This window comes from Muscardinus avellanarius, assembly GCF_963383645.1.
Source record: "Muscardinus avellanarius genome assembly, chromosome: 9".
NCBI lineage: Eukaryota > Metazoa > Chordata > Mammalia > Rodentia > Gliridae > Muscardinus > Muscardinus avellanarius.
This window is the reverse complement of record NC_137795.1, coordinates 10,114,850-10,131,128: the sequence shown is the minus strand read 5'-3', so window position 1 is coordinate 10,131,128 and position 16,279 is coordinate 10,114,850. Positions and strand designations below refer to the sequence as shown.

Sequence of the window (16,279 nt, the reverse complement as noted above, 5' to 3'; positions counted from 1 at the left end):
TGATGGGCTCAGAGCTTAGGTAAGAGTACAAATACCCAATTTGTTAACACACACAGACACACGTATGCACGCGTGCGCACACACCCAGCCCCCGGCGCCGCTTTGGCAACAGAAGAGAGAGGCCGTCCCTCATCCACCCAGGACCTTGGACAAGAACCTGAGGCCTGAACCGCGGGGCTCTCATTTGTAAGTGGGGGTTATAACGGCACGGCTGCAAGATAACTAAGATGGCGCAGCTAAGGCACTCCACCCCGCATGGTGGGTAATAAATAATGGATGCTGAAATGATAGTACAGATGACAAGGTGGCCCGTGAGCGGAGTGGCGGGGACTGTGGGTCCCGAGACGCGGGCAGCAGTGCTAGCGGGGTGCTGGGCCTCCAGCCAGGCCAGTGCTGGTAAACAGCTGCGCAGAGCATCCAGGGCCTACGAAAGAGGGCCTGGCCAGGAGCTACTGGGCCAGGAAGGGCATCCTTGGGAAGAGATGCTCTTCCCAAGGAGGCCTGCAGGGAGCTGGCTGCATCTCATCTCCGATTAGAGCTCCCTTCCCAACACGCGGGTACCCACAGGATCCCAGCAGGTCCCCGGTGGTGGTGGGGGGGGATGGCCTCTTTACCATCATATTTATTTCTCCAAATAAAATAGACACTGCACTCAGCTGGCTCTCACTCTCCAAAATCGATTCCTGCAGCTTTTTAGATGTCCTGTGGTTATGAGGCTTCCAACCACAAAACAAGGAGATTCCCACTTAAAAATTTTAAATTGGCCCAATATGTACTATTTGGTTTAAAATGTTTTGCCGGGGCTGTGGTAAGCATAAAATAAACAGAAAGAAACTCACAGAGCCTATTTCCTCAGAAGGTATAAGAGTTGTCCTCAAGCAGCTGACAGCTAGGTCCCTCTGCACTAAATTTCTTAAACGCCCATCAAGCCACTCAGGGGACCTGCAAGTCATTCACAGCTACCAAATGCTCCAGCACACGGGGCAATGGGTAGAGGCTCTACATGCGAAAGCGCGGTTATATTAACTGCTAAAGAATCAGGCCGAGACTATTCCCTGGACAGGAGCATCTTACTTATTTCTACTTTAATTTTCAGTTTATTGGAAACAAATAAAAAGTGTCAAACAAGGAAGATCCACCTGATGAGACTGTTACCTATGGGCACCTGCTACTAAAGCCACACAGAAGGTCTGAGATGCTCGGAGCTCAGAGGTGCCCGCCCACACGGCACGCCCAGCTCCAACATCTTCCCCAAGTGGTCCTCGGAGACCCGACTGTCTCAGGGTGCTTCCTGTTGCTATGACAACGCTCACCTCCCCATCCTTGCCGTCAACCAGGACGACTTCCTCTTTTGTGGGGCATCTACGGGATCTCCGTTTACTGGTCTCTTTCCCAGATTACCATAAGCCATTTCTCAGCCTCGCTCGTGTTGTGCGTTTGACTGTAGGCATGTGAGCTGCACCACCATCTGCCCAAGGTACAACCGGCCCCTGGCTTATTATTGATAGCATTTTCTGAAGTATGTTCCTCAGAGACTTTAGTTCTAGAATGTTAATAGCTAGAAGGAAGGGGGAGGGTGCAGCAGGGAGCTTCCCAAATAACAGTGGAAATCACTGAGCTAACAGGTGTTTTGGCTGTAGTACCCGTCAGGGCCTTTACTGTAAGCTATTTCTTGTGCAATCCCAGAGGGAACTAGAGTTAGCAGTTATTTTTCAAATTTTTTTAAAAATAATAAGATTCTTGCTGTGATATTGAAGCCCTTCTTCTAATATTGCTGCCTTTTTTCTTGGAGGGCTGGGGGGATTCTAAACCCAAACCATTGCATCTGGGTCTCAGCATACACATGAAACCAGATGAACCAGTTCAATGATATGCCCCCCAAAATCAACTCTACAGTCTGCTATACATAACAAGAACTTTAAAAACTAGGATAGGTGGATGGATAGATAGACACAGAGGCAATGTTGGTTGCCTATTCCTCTATCTACAAAACCAGGATTATTCAAACGCACTTAACAAGTCAAAGGCCACGTAGATTATGTTACGTCAGTGGAAATCCTGCCTTTGGTTTGGCTGCTTCAAAATTATAGTCAGGAAGGGCTAAATGAGCGATGTGTGCCTCTGCCATGCTGTATCCCACTAAGATGCATGACTACAATGCACCAATAAAAAATAAATAAAAATTATAGTCAAGAGAAGAGTGGTGGAGCCAAACAAGTACGCTAGGTGCTGTCAGTAACCAGAGGAGACTGGCCAGGCGGAGAGGCCGAGACGTTCAGGTCTGAGTGCACGGGAGGAGGGGAGCAGGCCAGGTCACAGGGCCTTGGGCAAACTCGAGTGTGGCCCCTGAATTAGCATCTGTGGGAGCAGCTTCCTGAACTACTGACAGGGAGATGCCCCAGCCTCTGCCAGCGTACCTTAGGCCCACAGGAATGCAGCTCCGCTCCTGAGCTCTGGGGAACTCGTTCACAGGCCCACGGGCACTTGGACATTTCCGGCAGCACTGACCATGACCTCATCTAGGTACATGGGCAGCTCAGCAGCCAGCGGACTTCACAGAGCCGCACAACAGGACAGCTGGCTGGGGGTCCATTACAGACCTCCCTCCTGTGTGTCAGGGGCCTCACAGGAGGACGAGATCAATGGGTCTGCTCAGCACAGCCACCTCCACCCTGCTGAGGAAGCAGTGTCTGCAATATGGGTAAAATGTAAGTCCTCTCCCTTGGGCAGCTAGGCCTTGCCTTCCCATTTTTATTTTATTTTTGCAGTACTGGGGATGAAACCCAGGGGCATTCTACCTCCGAGTTATACCCCCAGCCCTATTTTTTAATCTTCATCTTGAAACAGGATCTCGCTGAGTTGCAAAGGGCTTCACTAAGTAGCTGAGGCTGTCTGTAAACCATGATCCTCCTGTCTCAGCCTCCCAAGTACTGGGGTTACAAGCGTGCACCACCACACCTGGCTTCGTCTTGTGGTGGTGCAATCCCAGTACTTGGGAAGCAGAGACAGGAGAGTCGCAGATTTGAAACTGGCCTCGGCAAATTAGCGAGACCCTGTTTCAAAATAAAATAGGGCTAGCTGGGCATGGTGGCAATGCTTGTAATCCCAATACTTGGGAGGCGGAGACAGGAGGATCTCACAGGTTCAAAGCCAGCCCCAGCAGCTTAGTGAGGCTCTCAGCAATTTAGTGAAACCTTGTTTCCAAATAAAATATAAAATAGGTCTGGAGGTGTCGCTCAGAAGTAGAAAGCCCCTGGGTTCCACTCTCATTACCACACACAAAAAAATAAATAAAATAAAATAGGGCTGGGGGTGTAGCTCAGAGGTGGAATGGCCTTGGTTCAATTTCTAGTTCCAAACAAAACACAACACAAGGAAATGATGTTTTATAGGACTTTCCTCCCCTGAAATCTAAAGTGTCCTCATTGTAACTGTCTTTTAACACAGATGTCCAAAGGGGCGTTTGAGGAGCTTTTAATGGGTGGGCCGGGAATGCCTCACTTTTTATAAGCAGATTACATGCTAGCAAAAAAACATAATAGAGAAAAAATAATTTTTCTCTTTTCAAAAATGCTGATCAATTCTGTGGCTAGACTGAGAGTCTGAGGGAGGGATCTGCAGAAAGCATGAAGGGGTTTTCTCACAACAAATCCCAGAACTGTTATCGAGTTGCAGAGTAAGGAAAGGGAGAGCCCAAGGAATCAATAATCCGGAGAGATAAAAGTACGGGCGAGGGGAGGAAGGTGCCTGAAAGAATATCTTCTCCCCTCCCTCCTACCTAAGGCGTTTCAAGCCATTTTCTCTTTAAGAAAATAATCAGTACATGCAAATTGAAGGGTAATACATGCCAACTGAAAGATCAGTAAAAAGATGATGATAGGTGCTTATAGTCTAACCTCCATCACAAAAATATCGGTGTATATCCTTTAGACTTTTTGGTAGGCCTAAGATATGCCAGAAGTACATTTATCCCCAATCCCCATGCTAAATGGGATCATATCAATCTATTGTTTTGGACCCTTATATTTTCACTCAATGATACGCTGTGGACATCTTTTTTTTTTTTTTGTCTATGAAAAGCAGCCCTGGCCAGCCATCTGGAAGGCGGCAGGTCCCAGCCTCGGGCGGGCTGCGGAGTCCTCTAGCGTCTCTAAGCCTCAGCGTCTCATCTGGGTACCAGACGTGACAATCTTACCCACCTATGAGCCACTGCTGGAATTCAAGGAGGGCGTGCATATAAGGTACTTCACAGACGCCATGGCGGCTACGGGCTCAACGCAAGGTAGCTACTGTTACGGTGATGCTAAGTGCTCTACTATAGGACTATACTGTATTTTAAAAAGCCAATCCTGGCCTTATTGGGCGTTTTAGTTATTTCCAACTTAGAAATTGTCACAGACTCGCCGGAAGTTGTAGAAACTGCACAGGAAAATCCCATGTACGTGACGCCCAGTTTTCCCCAGTGGTAATATCTTAATAACCAGGATGCCGTATTAAAACCAGGGCGCTGACATCAGTATAATCTCTGGATCTTACCCAGACCTCACCTGATTTACACACACTAATTTGTGTCTATGAGTGTGGCTATCAGACAATGCAATGTTACTACATTTGAAAATTCCTATTATTGGCATTACAATCAGGATATAAAACTATACATCGACACAAGGAACCCTAAAACCTTCCTCCTTCCTAGCCCCTAACTTTGACCAACCACCGATTTCTTTTCTCTCTCTATATATATCTTTGTAGTTTCCGAAGCGCTATTTGCGTGAAATCATGCACTAGGTCAACTTTTGAGATTGCCTATCTGCATTCAGTATAATATTCCTTAAGACCCACCCCGGTCACTGCATACATCAATAGTTTGTTCCTTTTTTGTTACCAAATAGTATTCCACTGTATGGATGTGCTACAGTTTAACCATTTATCTGTTGAAGCCACTGAGTTGTTTCCAGTCTCTGTCTAATAAAAACAAAGCAAACAACAACAACAATAACAAAAACTGCTCTGGATATTTGAGAATAGGTTTTTTTCCCATGGACATAAACTTTGTTTTTTTCTGGGATAAAAGTCCAGGAATATGAGTGTTGGATTGTATGATAAATAAATGCCTGATTTTACATAATATTGCCAAGCTATTTTCCAGAATGCTGTAGCATTTTACACAGCTACCAGCAATTCATGAGAGATCCAGTTCCTCTGTATCCTTCCTAGCATCTGGTGTTGCATTTAAAAAAAAATAGCTCTTCCAACAGGTCTGTAGAGATAGCTTATCATGGCCTTCATTTGCATTTCTCTAGTAGCTACCAATGTTGAACACCTACATCTAATTTTTCATATGATCTAAAGATAGAAGATATCTTTATTTGAATATATTCTAAGTTAATTCCTCCAAATGGGCTCTTCAAAGGGGAACTGCTAGTTAGGTAGATTAACAAAATAGCTGGACCATATGTCATATTGCTTGCCAGAAAAGCACCAATTTAAGTTCCTATCAGGATTAAATGAATTGCCTAGCTTTTAAAATATACTCAATCCCCAAGTAACAGCTTCTTCCATATGTATAAAATCATCTCTAGATTACTTATGATATCTAGTGTGATATACATGCTATATAGTCACTATACTGTGTGTATGTGTGCATGTGTGCGAGTGTGTGTGTGTGTGTGTGTGTGTGTGTGTGTGTGTGCTTTTTTTTTTTTTTTTTTTTTTGCGGTACTGGGGATGGAACCCAGGGGCATTCTACCTCCGAGCTACACGCCCAGCCTTATTTTTTATTCTTTATTTTGAAACAGGGTCTCACTGAGTTGCAAAGGACCTCAACTAAGTAGCTGAGGCTGTCTGTAAACCAGGATCCTTCTGTCTCAGCCTCCCAAATGTTGAGATTACAAGCATGCGCCACTATGCCTGGCTACTATACTGCATTTTTCATAGGATAATAACCAGAAAAAAGTCTGCATATGTCCAGGATAGACTCACTTAAAAAAAAAAAAAAACACACTGCTTCCAATCCATGGATTGTGCCAACATCACACATTCTCCCTGTCTCGTCCAAGAGGTCAAAAAGAAATTTCTTGCAATTCCATCTCCACTACCAAGGAAACACATGGAAACCAGGCCACAGAGATTCTTAGTAGAGCAGAAAATGAACCAGCGGCAACAACGCTCTCTCCATGAACACCCGGACTCAGGCACGCGCTCAACATTCCCCCAGACTCCAGGAAGAAGGAACGCTCCTTTACCTTTGTGGGCGATGTGACACAGATCTTCTTGCATTTTAGAAAACTCGGATGAGGTTTCGGAGCTGTCGGAGTAATTTTTCTCTTCTCCAAAATCTAGCGTTGACAAATTAGGATTGGAGGAGTGTAGTCTTACGGGGCCAGGAAAAGGTTTAGGGACCTGGAGTGCAAAAGGAAGAGGCTTCTGGAGAGATGCAGACAGCGGGGTGTGGGCTTGGGTTAAGGGGGGGCTGACGAGGGGAGAGCCTCGACAGCTAGGTCTTCCCACCCAGTGACGGCTTCGAAGAAAAAGAAATGAAACTCAGGGGAGTCCTTCCCACAGCCACCTGCTGTTTATGAAATGAGTGTGGGGGAGGGATCACACATTCTTCTGGAAGTGACGGGAGGACTGAAGCTACAGGTGCTGATGCCAGCTACCGCTGCCCGGCTTCGATTCCTTCCCCACAGTCACCAGCCAGTAGCTGAGTTGCTATTTTCCTCCCCTTTTAAATTGTGAAACAGGGTCTTCTTACATTGCTGAGGGTCTAACTGAGTTGCCAAGGCTGGTCTCCTCCCCAGCTACAAACGCTTCTTTTTATTAATTTGTACCTGAGGCGTCTAACGAACTAGCTTCTCACGTCCACGCCTGGAACATCCTTTACTTTGAAACGTATTTAAATTCAACCCATAAAGTGCTTCGAAGCCAAGGATGGACAAGAGAATGACGTATCCAAAAGCTCGGGATTTATTTTGGTTCTCACAGCCTTGCAATTTAATAGGCAGCAGCCAAGAGCTAACCCTGGCCTGTGGCTTGGCTGTGCGGGGTGGCACGGAGCACGCAGCGAACCCTTGCTGGGGGACCGGGAGTTTGGAAACTGGAGAGACAGAGTCTGTAGGATGTCGAGAACCTAGACACGCTGGCCCACGGCTCAGAGATGGTAAGTCCACTGGGCATCAGAACTCGGGGCCTCAGTGCCTACAAAACACAGCGCACGCTCAGGCAGGGAGGAGGACAGGCAGGCTCTGGAAAGAGGGGGAAACCAAACACCCTAGAAATGACAGGAGGCCTCCAACCTGGAGCATTTTCCCTTAAGAAAACACTCCCCTGTCCAATATCCTACAACCCGGAGGACCTAAGCTTTGGACTCCCCTCTCTGCCAGGGTCCTGGAGAGCAGAGCTTCACATAGTCACTGTCTGCTCTGCCGTCGGAGTCAAAGTAGCCCCGGCCCGCGGCAGGCAGCGGCCAGCGGGGAAGCGCTCTGTGCAAGCGATGGTTAGACGGTTACCTGAAGCGTTCCTTTAGCATCCTTGCCAATAGCTCGGGCCCGCCACCTCCTGTGCGATCTTTTTTCCTTTTTGGGGCTTTCAAAAGCTCCGCCCTTGGTTTCAAAACAGGAAAGAGAGTACAGACAGTAAGGCCCACCAAAGTAATCAGGGTGACCGCACAGCAAAGTGGCCGCCTCTGTCCTCTCGAGGCTGGCTGAAGCCACCGGTCAGATAACACCCGCTGTTAGTCAAAGGCCGCGAGGAGAAAGGCGAGCGGGGCTGGGAGGCCCTCGGGACAGGCGAGGAGCTACCTGGGTGGCGTTGATGGCCGGGGCCGAGTAGGTCCGGTGCAGGACATCCATACTCTGTAGGAGCTGGCTCATTTCCACCAGGTAGGTGTGGCAGTGTGCCAGGTCTGCGGGAGAAAGAGGAGGATGCTCGTCAGTTCCCACCGGCAACAAGGGCCGTTGTGCTGGAAACGCAGGCTGCTTTTGTAAATGCATTTACTGAACTGGGGCTCTTGGGCAAATGGCAGCATTCCTCCGGGACTTGGTTTCCTCATCTGGAACATGGGGACCATCACACACTTGGCTGACTGAGAGTTGAGAGGGTTAAAGGAGTGGATATATAGCAGAGTGCTCAGTGCCCAGAGACCGGCCCACAGTGAGAACCAAGAAAATCAGCCAGCGACAGCACTGTTATTGCTAATCCGCAGTGTCAGGCTGATTCTACCCACTGTAAGGATCGGACGCACATCACATGCATAAGAGGAAGGCATCTCTAAGGATAACTGTGTTGGTCATGGACCGGCATAAGGACCATTACGAGCCTCTGCAGATGGACCTGGGATAGAAGCACTCCCGGCCCAGATCCCAGGCACTAACTCCAGAGAGCCCACAGCGGCTGGTCACTGATGCTGACAGATGTTCCTGCTGAGGAACCAGGGCTCAAAGGCCTTCAGATGTGGCTTTTAAGTTTTGCTATCTTCAGAACCACTCAGAGAACTTGCTAAGCTATAGCACTGTGGGCTCCACTCCCAGGTTTTGACTCAGTATATATAGGTTGGGGCTGAGAATTTGTCTGTCTGGCTGCCTTCTTTCCTTCTTGATTTTTTTATTTTTTGGCACTGGGGATTAAACTGGGGCTTTCTACCTCTGAGCAACACCCTAGCCCTATTGTATTTCGAAAAAGGGTCTCGCTAGGTTGCTGAGGCTGGCCTCAAATCTGTGATCGCCTGTCCCAGCCTCTCAAGTATTGGGATTACAGGCAGATGGCTCCATGCCTGGCAAAAATTTGCATTTCTAATAAGTTTCCAGCCCCAGCCAAAGCTGCGGGTCAGGAGGTAATGCTTCAGAAACTACCAAGATGTCAACTCGGAGAAACTGGTCAATGAATGACATTTATGTCAAGGGCAAAGCCCAAGGCCCAGGGAAGTGAGCTCCGCAGTCAACAAGGTGAAGGTCAGTCCAAGGTAATGCTGGCATCTCTCTGATTGTGGCTATACTTCAAAATCTACCAGAGACCTGGGCGTGATGGCGCACGCTTGTCATCCCAGTACTTGGGAGGCTGAGACAGGAAAAATCGCAGGTTCAAGGACAGCCTCAGCAAGTAGTGAGATTCTCATCAACCTACAGAAACCCTGTTTCAAAATAAAAATAAAAAACATAAAGCTGGGGGTGTAGCTTGGAGGTAGAATGCTCTTGCATCTAATCCTCAATACCTAAAAACCAAAAAAAAAAAATCAACTGGAAAAATTATTTAAATTATATATGTTCAAGTCTCACATCTAAACAATTACATCAAAATCTTCCTTTTTTTTTTAGTCCCCTGGAGAATCTCAGCTAATTCCTGTTGAGAAACCTGGGCTTCTTTGTGTGTGGCTGGAGGGCTCAACCTTGGGTCTTTATCAAAACCCTAATGGAGTAGGGAGATAACCCCCAGTGTCCTGGTGTGCTCCATCATCTGGTGGCCCTCTCCCTTGCAATGCTGAGTTGTGTGTGCGTGTGTGCGTGTGTGCGTGTGTGCGTGTGTGTGTGCGCGCGCGCATGCGGTGGTGGGCATGAAACACAACCCATTCATCTGTTGATGGACACCTAGGCTGGTTCCATAATTTGGCTCTTGTGAGCTGTGCTGCTATAAACACGGGTATACATGTCCTAATATAATATTCTAATTTCAATTCCTTTGGAATGATACCTAGGAGTGGTATATTTGGATCAGACAGAGCTTCAATATTCAGTATTTCGGGGAACCTCCAAATTGATCTCCACGGCCATTGCACTAATTTGCAATCCTACCAAGTATATGAGGGTTCCTATTCCCCACATCCTTACCAGCATTATCACTTGTATGCTTTATGATTGCCATTCTAAGTGGAGTTAGATGAAATCTCAGCTGATTTGAGATCTGCCTTTTCCTGGTTGCTAATGATGTTGTACATTTTGGTATATTTATTGGCCATTTGTGTTTCTTCCTTTGAGAAGTGCCTTTTCAGTTTAATTGCTCATGTTTTGTTTGGGTTGATTTGTTTTTATTGGTGCACTATAGTCTCACGCCACAATGTGGATCACGTTGACATGGTGCACATTCACACAGTACTCGGTGCCCCACCAGGCTTCCTCTTTTTCCTCCCTCCCCATACTGAGTGTCCAGGTTAACAATGTTATATTCACTTGTATACACACAGTCACCTGCAGCTTTTCCATGAATGAACCTCAGCCTTCTTCCTCCCCTCCCCTTCCTCCCTGGCTTCCCTGAGGATTCCCCTCCATTATCTGGAGTCCCTCTGGTATCCGTCACACTCCCTAGCTTTAGCACATTAAAGAAAACATATGTCCCTTCTCTTTCTGTGCGTGGCAAATCTCACTTATTTGATTTTTTTTTTTTAGTGTTAAGTTTTAAAGTTCTTTGTACGTTCTAGATATTAGTTCTCCATTAATGTCATCCCGATTATTGGTCCTCAGTTTTACTTCCTGAGCTTTGGGGTCTTACTGAGGGAGTCTCTCCCAGTGCCCCTATGTCGGAGAGTTGATCCTGTGCCCGCTTCTACTCACTGCAAACCTCAGATCTGCTTTCTAGATGTTTTATCCATCTTGAGCTGACTTCTGTGCAGAGTGAGAGACTGGGGACTAAGTCTTGGGTGTGCATCACAATTATTTTTGGCACTTAAAATACAAGCTCTGTGCAGCGCCCACACCGCTGGAGGCTTGGATGTGTGGGGCCAGGTGGAAACAGCATCTGTGCCGGGGGACTAGGAAGGCAAAGCTGTCTGCATGCACACCCTGGCTAAGACCAAGAGCTCGGCAGGAGAAGTGTCTTTTGTTGATCATGATTGCAACCTTTATTAGCAAATTACAGGAGTGAATGTAGACCAGAGAAGGGAAGAACAACAACTCATCTAAGGGGGGGGGGTACCGAACCAGCGTCATTTCAGAGCCACGGTGCAAAGGAGCAAAGGCTCCTGTTCACTTTACCTCTGGAGCATTTTTCCATGTCCTCTGTAGACTGCAGCCATAACGGGACTCGTGTCTCCCCACCGCAAGAAAATGATAAATTGCTTCCAGTTTGAAAGGAATTCTGCTTGCATATACTGCTACGCTGTTCCACAGAAGACAAGAGCACGTTATAAATAAAAACAGAGCCCAAGGGGGACACTTTAGGGTAAAGGATAACGGGATGGGTTAGTTGCTAATGGATACCATCTGCCTGTATTGGAAAGAAGCTTCTAGCAAAGCACCCTACAGGAGCCCCTTCCTTCTCCGACTGTCACCCCATTTCCATTTGGGCCATACCATGCAATCAGGCCTCAGATGACAGTATTTATTTCCTTCTTATTCTGTCCAATGGTGATACCGAAGTAAGGACATGAATGTATGAAAATAGCCCGCAATTCTGTGTGGCTGTCCATGTGTCTACTGTGTTTTACACAAGGTAAGAAAACCAAGGTCAAATGGGTCTAGAGGATGCTAGAGCATTTGGGAATAATAAACCACCTTATGTGCTGTCCTACCATTATCAGATGTGCCTCCCATCCTGGTTCTGACTATGGGCAAGGCGTATAATCAAATACCAGCCAGACTTTCCTCTTACTTGGCTCTCAGTGTGGGTCTCGCCTGCCTAGAGCTGCTCCCTCTTGCAGATTCATTATTTGCAAAACACTTATTACCTTCCTACTGGAAATGGGGTCAAACGTCCCCGGCACGGAGTCTGTGACCGTCGACCCCGGGAAGAAGTGGTTCCCTTCGCGGGGGAACATGGCAATTTCATTCTGCCGATACATTCTGTGGTGACGGAGTTTGGACACCCACTCGTCGAAGACTTCGTCTGACTTTACCTAGAATGGGTTTAATTCAAAGAGTCACTTGCTGAAAGGAATAACTATAGTGGGGGACAGTGGTGCATGCCTGTAATCCCAGTAGTTGGAAGGCTGAGACAGGAGGACTGCAGGCTCAAGGCCGTCCTCGGCAATGCAGTTAGCCCCTCAGCAACTCAGCAAGACTGTTTCAAAACAAAAATAAAACAGAGCCTGGAGTGTATCTCAGAGAGATAGGATGCCCTTGGGTTCAATTCCCAGTACCACATGCCTTAAAAGTTGTCTTCATAAAGTATATATGTAGGTTTTGAGAAGGTCTAATTATGATGATATTTTTAAGAGAGCAAAACAGTGCTAGATAAATAAACAACAAATAAACTGAATTTATGTTTATCTTTTTCGTAAAGTCTTCCCAATTCTCTGCTCCCAGATTCTCCTATCCCCAATGAATACTGGCACCATTTTTAAATGCTTTTATAATTCAGACCTCAGTCAGTCTCCTCTGAACTGGAATGAATTAGTAAATTCTTCCTATTTACCCTCGCTCGTCTATGCTGACAAAAGCTGCATTGCTGGGAAGCCTATGTTCATGAACATGAAGGTTATTTAAAAGAACATCTGCCCATTCTCAGGAAAAGAACAATATCTGATTGAGTATTATAAGTATCATCTTATTATTATAGACATTTAGCCACTCTCTCCATAGAAGAGTAACTACTGATTTTAAATTTTTATAAAGAATGTTTGTAAACTAAGTAATTTTTAACAAGCAAATATTTTAAAAATATTTAAAAAGCTTATAAAAATACCAAGAAGAATTGAGCCAGTATCATCGGTAGTCCTTAAAGGTCAATATTTTCTTGTGTGGGTACAAGATTTTGCATTACTATTTTCAAAGTGAAAAATGATACGTAACTATATATTAGAAAACAACGCTCACGCATCTGCAATTTAAAATAACCCAAAAGGACAACTGGTATTTCTCCAAGATAGACACTCCAGGCCAAGCCCATGAACACGTTCTCTAGTGTTGCAGCAGAGAACAAGCCGGTGCACTGCACATGGGGGGCGCCATTCACTGAGGAACCGCTGGGCTGGCTTGTGTGGAGTTGGGTGCCTCCCAGGCTCAACACTCCTCGCGTAGTATTTAAAGTGTCTCTTCCAGGAAGAGCAACGCAGACAGCAGACCCACATCCATTTGTCTCCCCTACTTTGTGTTCCTGAAATGGATTTCATTTCCCAGATGTGGTTAACAGGAATTTTACGAGAATCTTGTGTCAATCTTGCGCTGATTGACTCTCAGGGGCCCTTTAAAGTCGGTGTCTCAAGCACTCGTGCTGACATCTTTTATTGGTTAAACAAGGCACAAGAATAAAAGCCCTGTGTTAACTAACGAGCCATGGTTCTGTTCCAGCAGCTCCAGGCTTGTAATCCCAGTACTTGGGAGGCTGAGACAGGAGGATGGAAGGTTCTCAGCCAGCCTCAGCTACTCAGTGAGGCCCTCTGCAATTCAGTGAGTCCCTGTTTCAAGAATAAAAAATAGGGCTGAGGGTGTAGCTTGGAGGTAGAATGCCCCTGGGTTCCATCCCCAGAACCACACACACACACACACACACACACACACACACACACACACACACACACACAAAGTATTTGAAATGAATAATTACTTCTCTTCCGTTAACTAGAATAGGGGTTAAACAAAACTGGCGGCCCGGGCAGCACAGTGAGGCCGGGTCTCCACACGACAACGACCACACTGCTGAGAGGCCGGAGGCCTGCGCGGCGGGCGGGCGCCGGAGCAGCCTCACCTTCAGATGGTAGATGTGCTCCTCCGTGTCCAGGTCTATGCACTTGGACGACTTCTTCACGGACATCACGGAGAGCCCCACGTCGATACAGCCATGTAGCTTCTCTCTGTCTATCTGCGGACGTGGGGAGGCCTGCATGAGAACACCCCGCCTCCCGACCTCTCCGCCATACCCACTCCCAGGGCACACAAGGACGACCGAGCCAGGCGCTGCGCCGTGCCCTCTGCCGTGCCCCGGGAGGCAGAAAGCTCTCTCCCATTTCCCTGATGAGGAGAGCGAGGCGTTATCCCATAGCAGGATGCGGGGAACCCAGAAAGCTAGCCTCGTGACTCTCAGGGCAACGCATTAACCCATGCCTGTGCCGCCGCCTGCTGAATTAGCACCTGGTGTCCAAATTCATTCAGAAGTAACTTTAAAGGACAAGCCAGGGCAGGAGGCTGGGAGGGACTTCTCCTCAGCCAGTCTTCTCTGCCAAGCCCCCCAGTCACCGTGGGGGGGGGGTGCCACCTGTACTAAGCTTTGTCCCTGTCATTAGCTACAAGGAAGCCTTCTCCCTAAAACCAGAACAGATGCACAGAGATGGAAGACCCAGCAGGGGGACAGAGACCCTGACTGGCAGGTGACCCGAGCCCACCTGGAGCCCAGAGACCCCCCCCCCCCAATCCACCTGGAGAAACAGCTGCCACAAAAGGCTTCCAGCTCAGTGCACTGCGGGTGTCTGCTGTGCACAGTCCCTCCCCTGTGCCGACCACGGATGCCTCCGCAGGTCCTTCAGCAGCGTGCTGGACCAACGAGAAGACTTACATCACTTTGGCTCTTGGCGTATTTCAGGATTCCTTTGTCCAGGTAGAAGAATCTCTGGGGGAAGAGAGTACAATCCATTAAGAAGTTCTACTGAAGCATCCTTCTCTGGGTCTTAAGTACAAACTTGAAATCAAGCAAACCAGGTGTCGAAAGGGATGGGATGGGGTGGGTTGGGGTGGGCACGCCAGGGGAGCCGAGCTCAGCGCCTTACCTTGTGCCAGCCTTTTAAGGGCCACTTCCTCTTTTTCAGCAAAAATCCTTTCTGAACCGGCGGCTCCTGGGTGTAATTCATCTCTCCCCTCAGGCCTTCCACCACCTCCCAGCTGTCCTGTTCCAACGAGAGAGGCCATGTTAGACGTGTGTCTCAAAAGATGACCACAAGCAAGAGCCTTGTCCATCCGCGGTGCGCCTGGCCGGGTTCACACTTAATTCACACTTAATTTCCATATGGTCTCTGGACCTTGTGGGTTTAATGCTTAATGGCACTGGACTTTATTTTTCTAAGGTTCTTTTTCAGAAGAGAGTGTTTCTTTCTTTCTTGGTGTAAACTCTGATAACCACAGGTAAAGGGAAAGATTTTACCATATCTTCTATCTTTGCTCACCTGGGCAGCCCCCAAAGATTACTCACTAGACGCCAGTCTAGAGCTGCAGACGTCAGACTGGAAGGGTGTGTGTGTGTGTGTGTGTGTGTGTGTGTGTGTGTGTGTGTGTTACTAGGGATTGAACTCAGGGCATTCTACCTCTGAGCTATACCCCCAATCCTATTTATTTTTTATTTTGAAACAGGGTCTCACTAAGTTGCTGAGGGCTTCACTGAGTTGCTGTGGCCAGCCAAGAACCAGTGATCCTCTGGTCTCAGCCTCCCAAGTACTGGGATTATAGGTGTACAGTAGTGGAAATCCTGAAGCATCAAAAAGATGGTTTGGCAACAAGTATTTTCACCCTCTTTTCCAGAAATATGTTTTTTTCCTTTATTTTGTTTCAAAAATATCTTTTTTTTTTCTGGCCAATATTACTCTGCTGAGTAATACTGTTTACAGTTTGGGAGTGATACTAGTAGTTGTTATAATTAATCTTTCGTTGTTAAATATTTAGATTATTTCAACCCACTAAAAACAATTTTAAACGAAATTTTTAGAAAATACTAAAAGTTGTGAAAACTTATTTTTAAAATTCACACATCATTGCTAAATTAGAACATAAGCCAAAATAAACAATATTCCAGTGGCTGGGAGGGTTGGTTTTTATTATTACTTACACTTTTTATTGGGATGATAGACTGGAAGCGTACACATCTTGAGAGTCCATACCGAGGATGAACTTATCTTCATGATGAACCCATGCACACATACACTCAGCAACTACCATCAGATGAAAATGTTTTCCAATGTGGAAATGCATGCATATCACTCTGGCCAAAATTTCACATTGATGACCTTGCCCTGAGCAGACCTCCAGCCTTCGACAGGCAGGACAGGCAGAGTTGAGAGGTGCGAGAAGACACACAGCAAATGAAGCCAGAAACGGGGAGCAGAGGCGGTGAGACGCGGGCCCCAGCACACAGATGTCTAACAGGGAGGGTGAAAGGGCGGCTCCTTTCTGTGGTGCCCTCACATTTAGTCCATGCTCCTGTGAGTCCATGCCCGGCACGTCTATAATGACCCAAATAGATGGATCTTCACGTTCCGCACACGTTCTGGTAGTGAGCATACTCAGCAACTGAACTCTTTCTATAAAGACCTGATAGATCAACGCTCACATCCGGGACATGTTCTGGTAACGAGCCCACTTTCTCTAATGACCCAATAGACCATCTGCCGTCTACCCGGTTGCCTTTCACTGTGAATGGAGCCAAAGGTACA

At 47.0% G+C, this 16,279-nt stretch overlaps 1 protein-coding gene across 3 annotated transcripts in view; it reads right to left on the bottom strand.

Moving 5' to 3' along the window:
• OSBPL3 (oxysterol binding protein like 3) overlaps positions 1–16,279 on the bottom strand; it is a gene marked incomplete at both ends in the record, with an annotated part of 88,870 nt that overhangs the window by 56,871 nt on the left and 15,720 nt on the right. For 2 of the 3 annotated variants that reach the window (XM_080701085.1, XM_080701086.1), the window contains 7 exons: positions 6,246–6,402; positions 7,800–7,903; positions 10,962–11,085; positions 11,654–11,821; positions 13,612–13,725; positions 14,416–14,469; positions 14,627–14,743. In XM_080701085.1, coding sequence (XP_080557211.1) covers positions 6,246–6,402; positions 7,800–7,903; positions 10,962–11,085; positions 11,654–11,821; positions 13,612–13,725; positions 14,416–14,469; positions 14,627–14,743 — 838 coding nt within the window. Of the gene's footprint in view, positions 1–6,245; positions 6,403–7,508; positions 7,602–7,799; positions 7,904–10,961; positions 11,086–11,653; positions 11,822–13,611; positions 13,726–14,415; positions 14,470–14,626; positions 14,744–16,279 lie in introns of all 3 variants that reach the window. The other variant, XM_080701084.1, reaches the window with a different exon arrangement.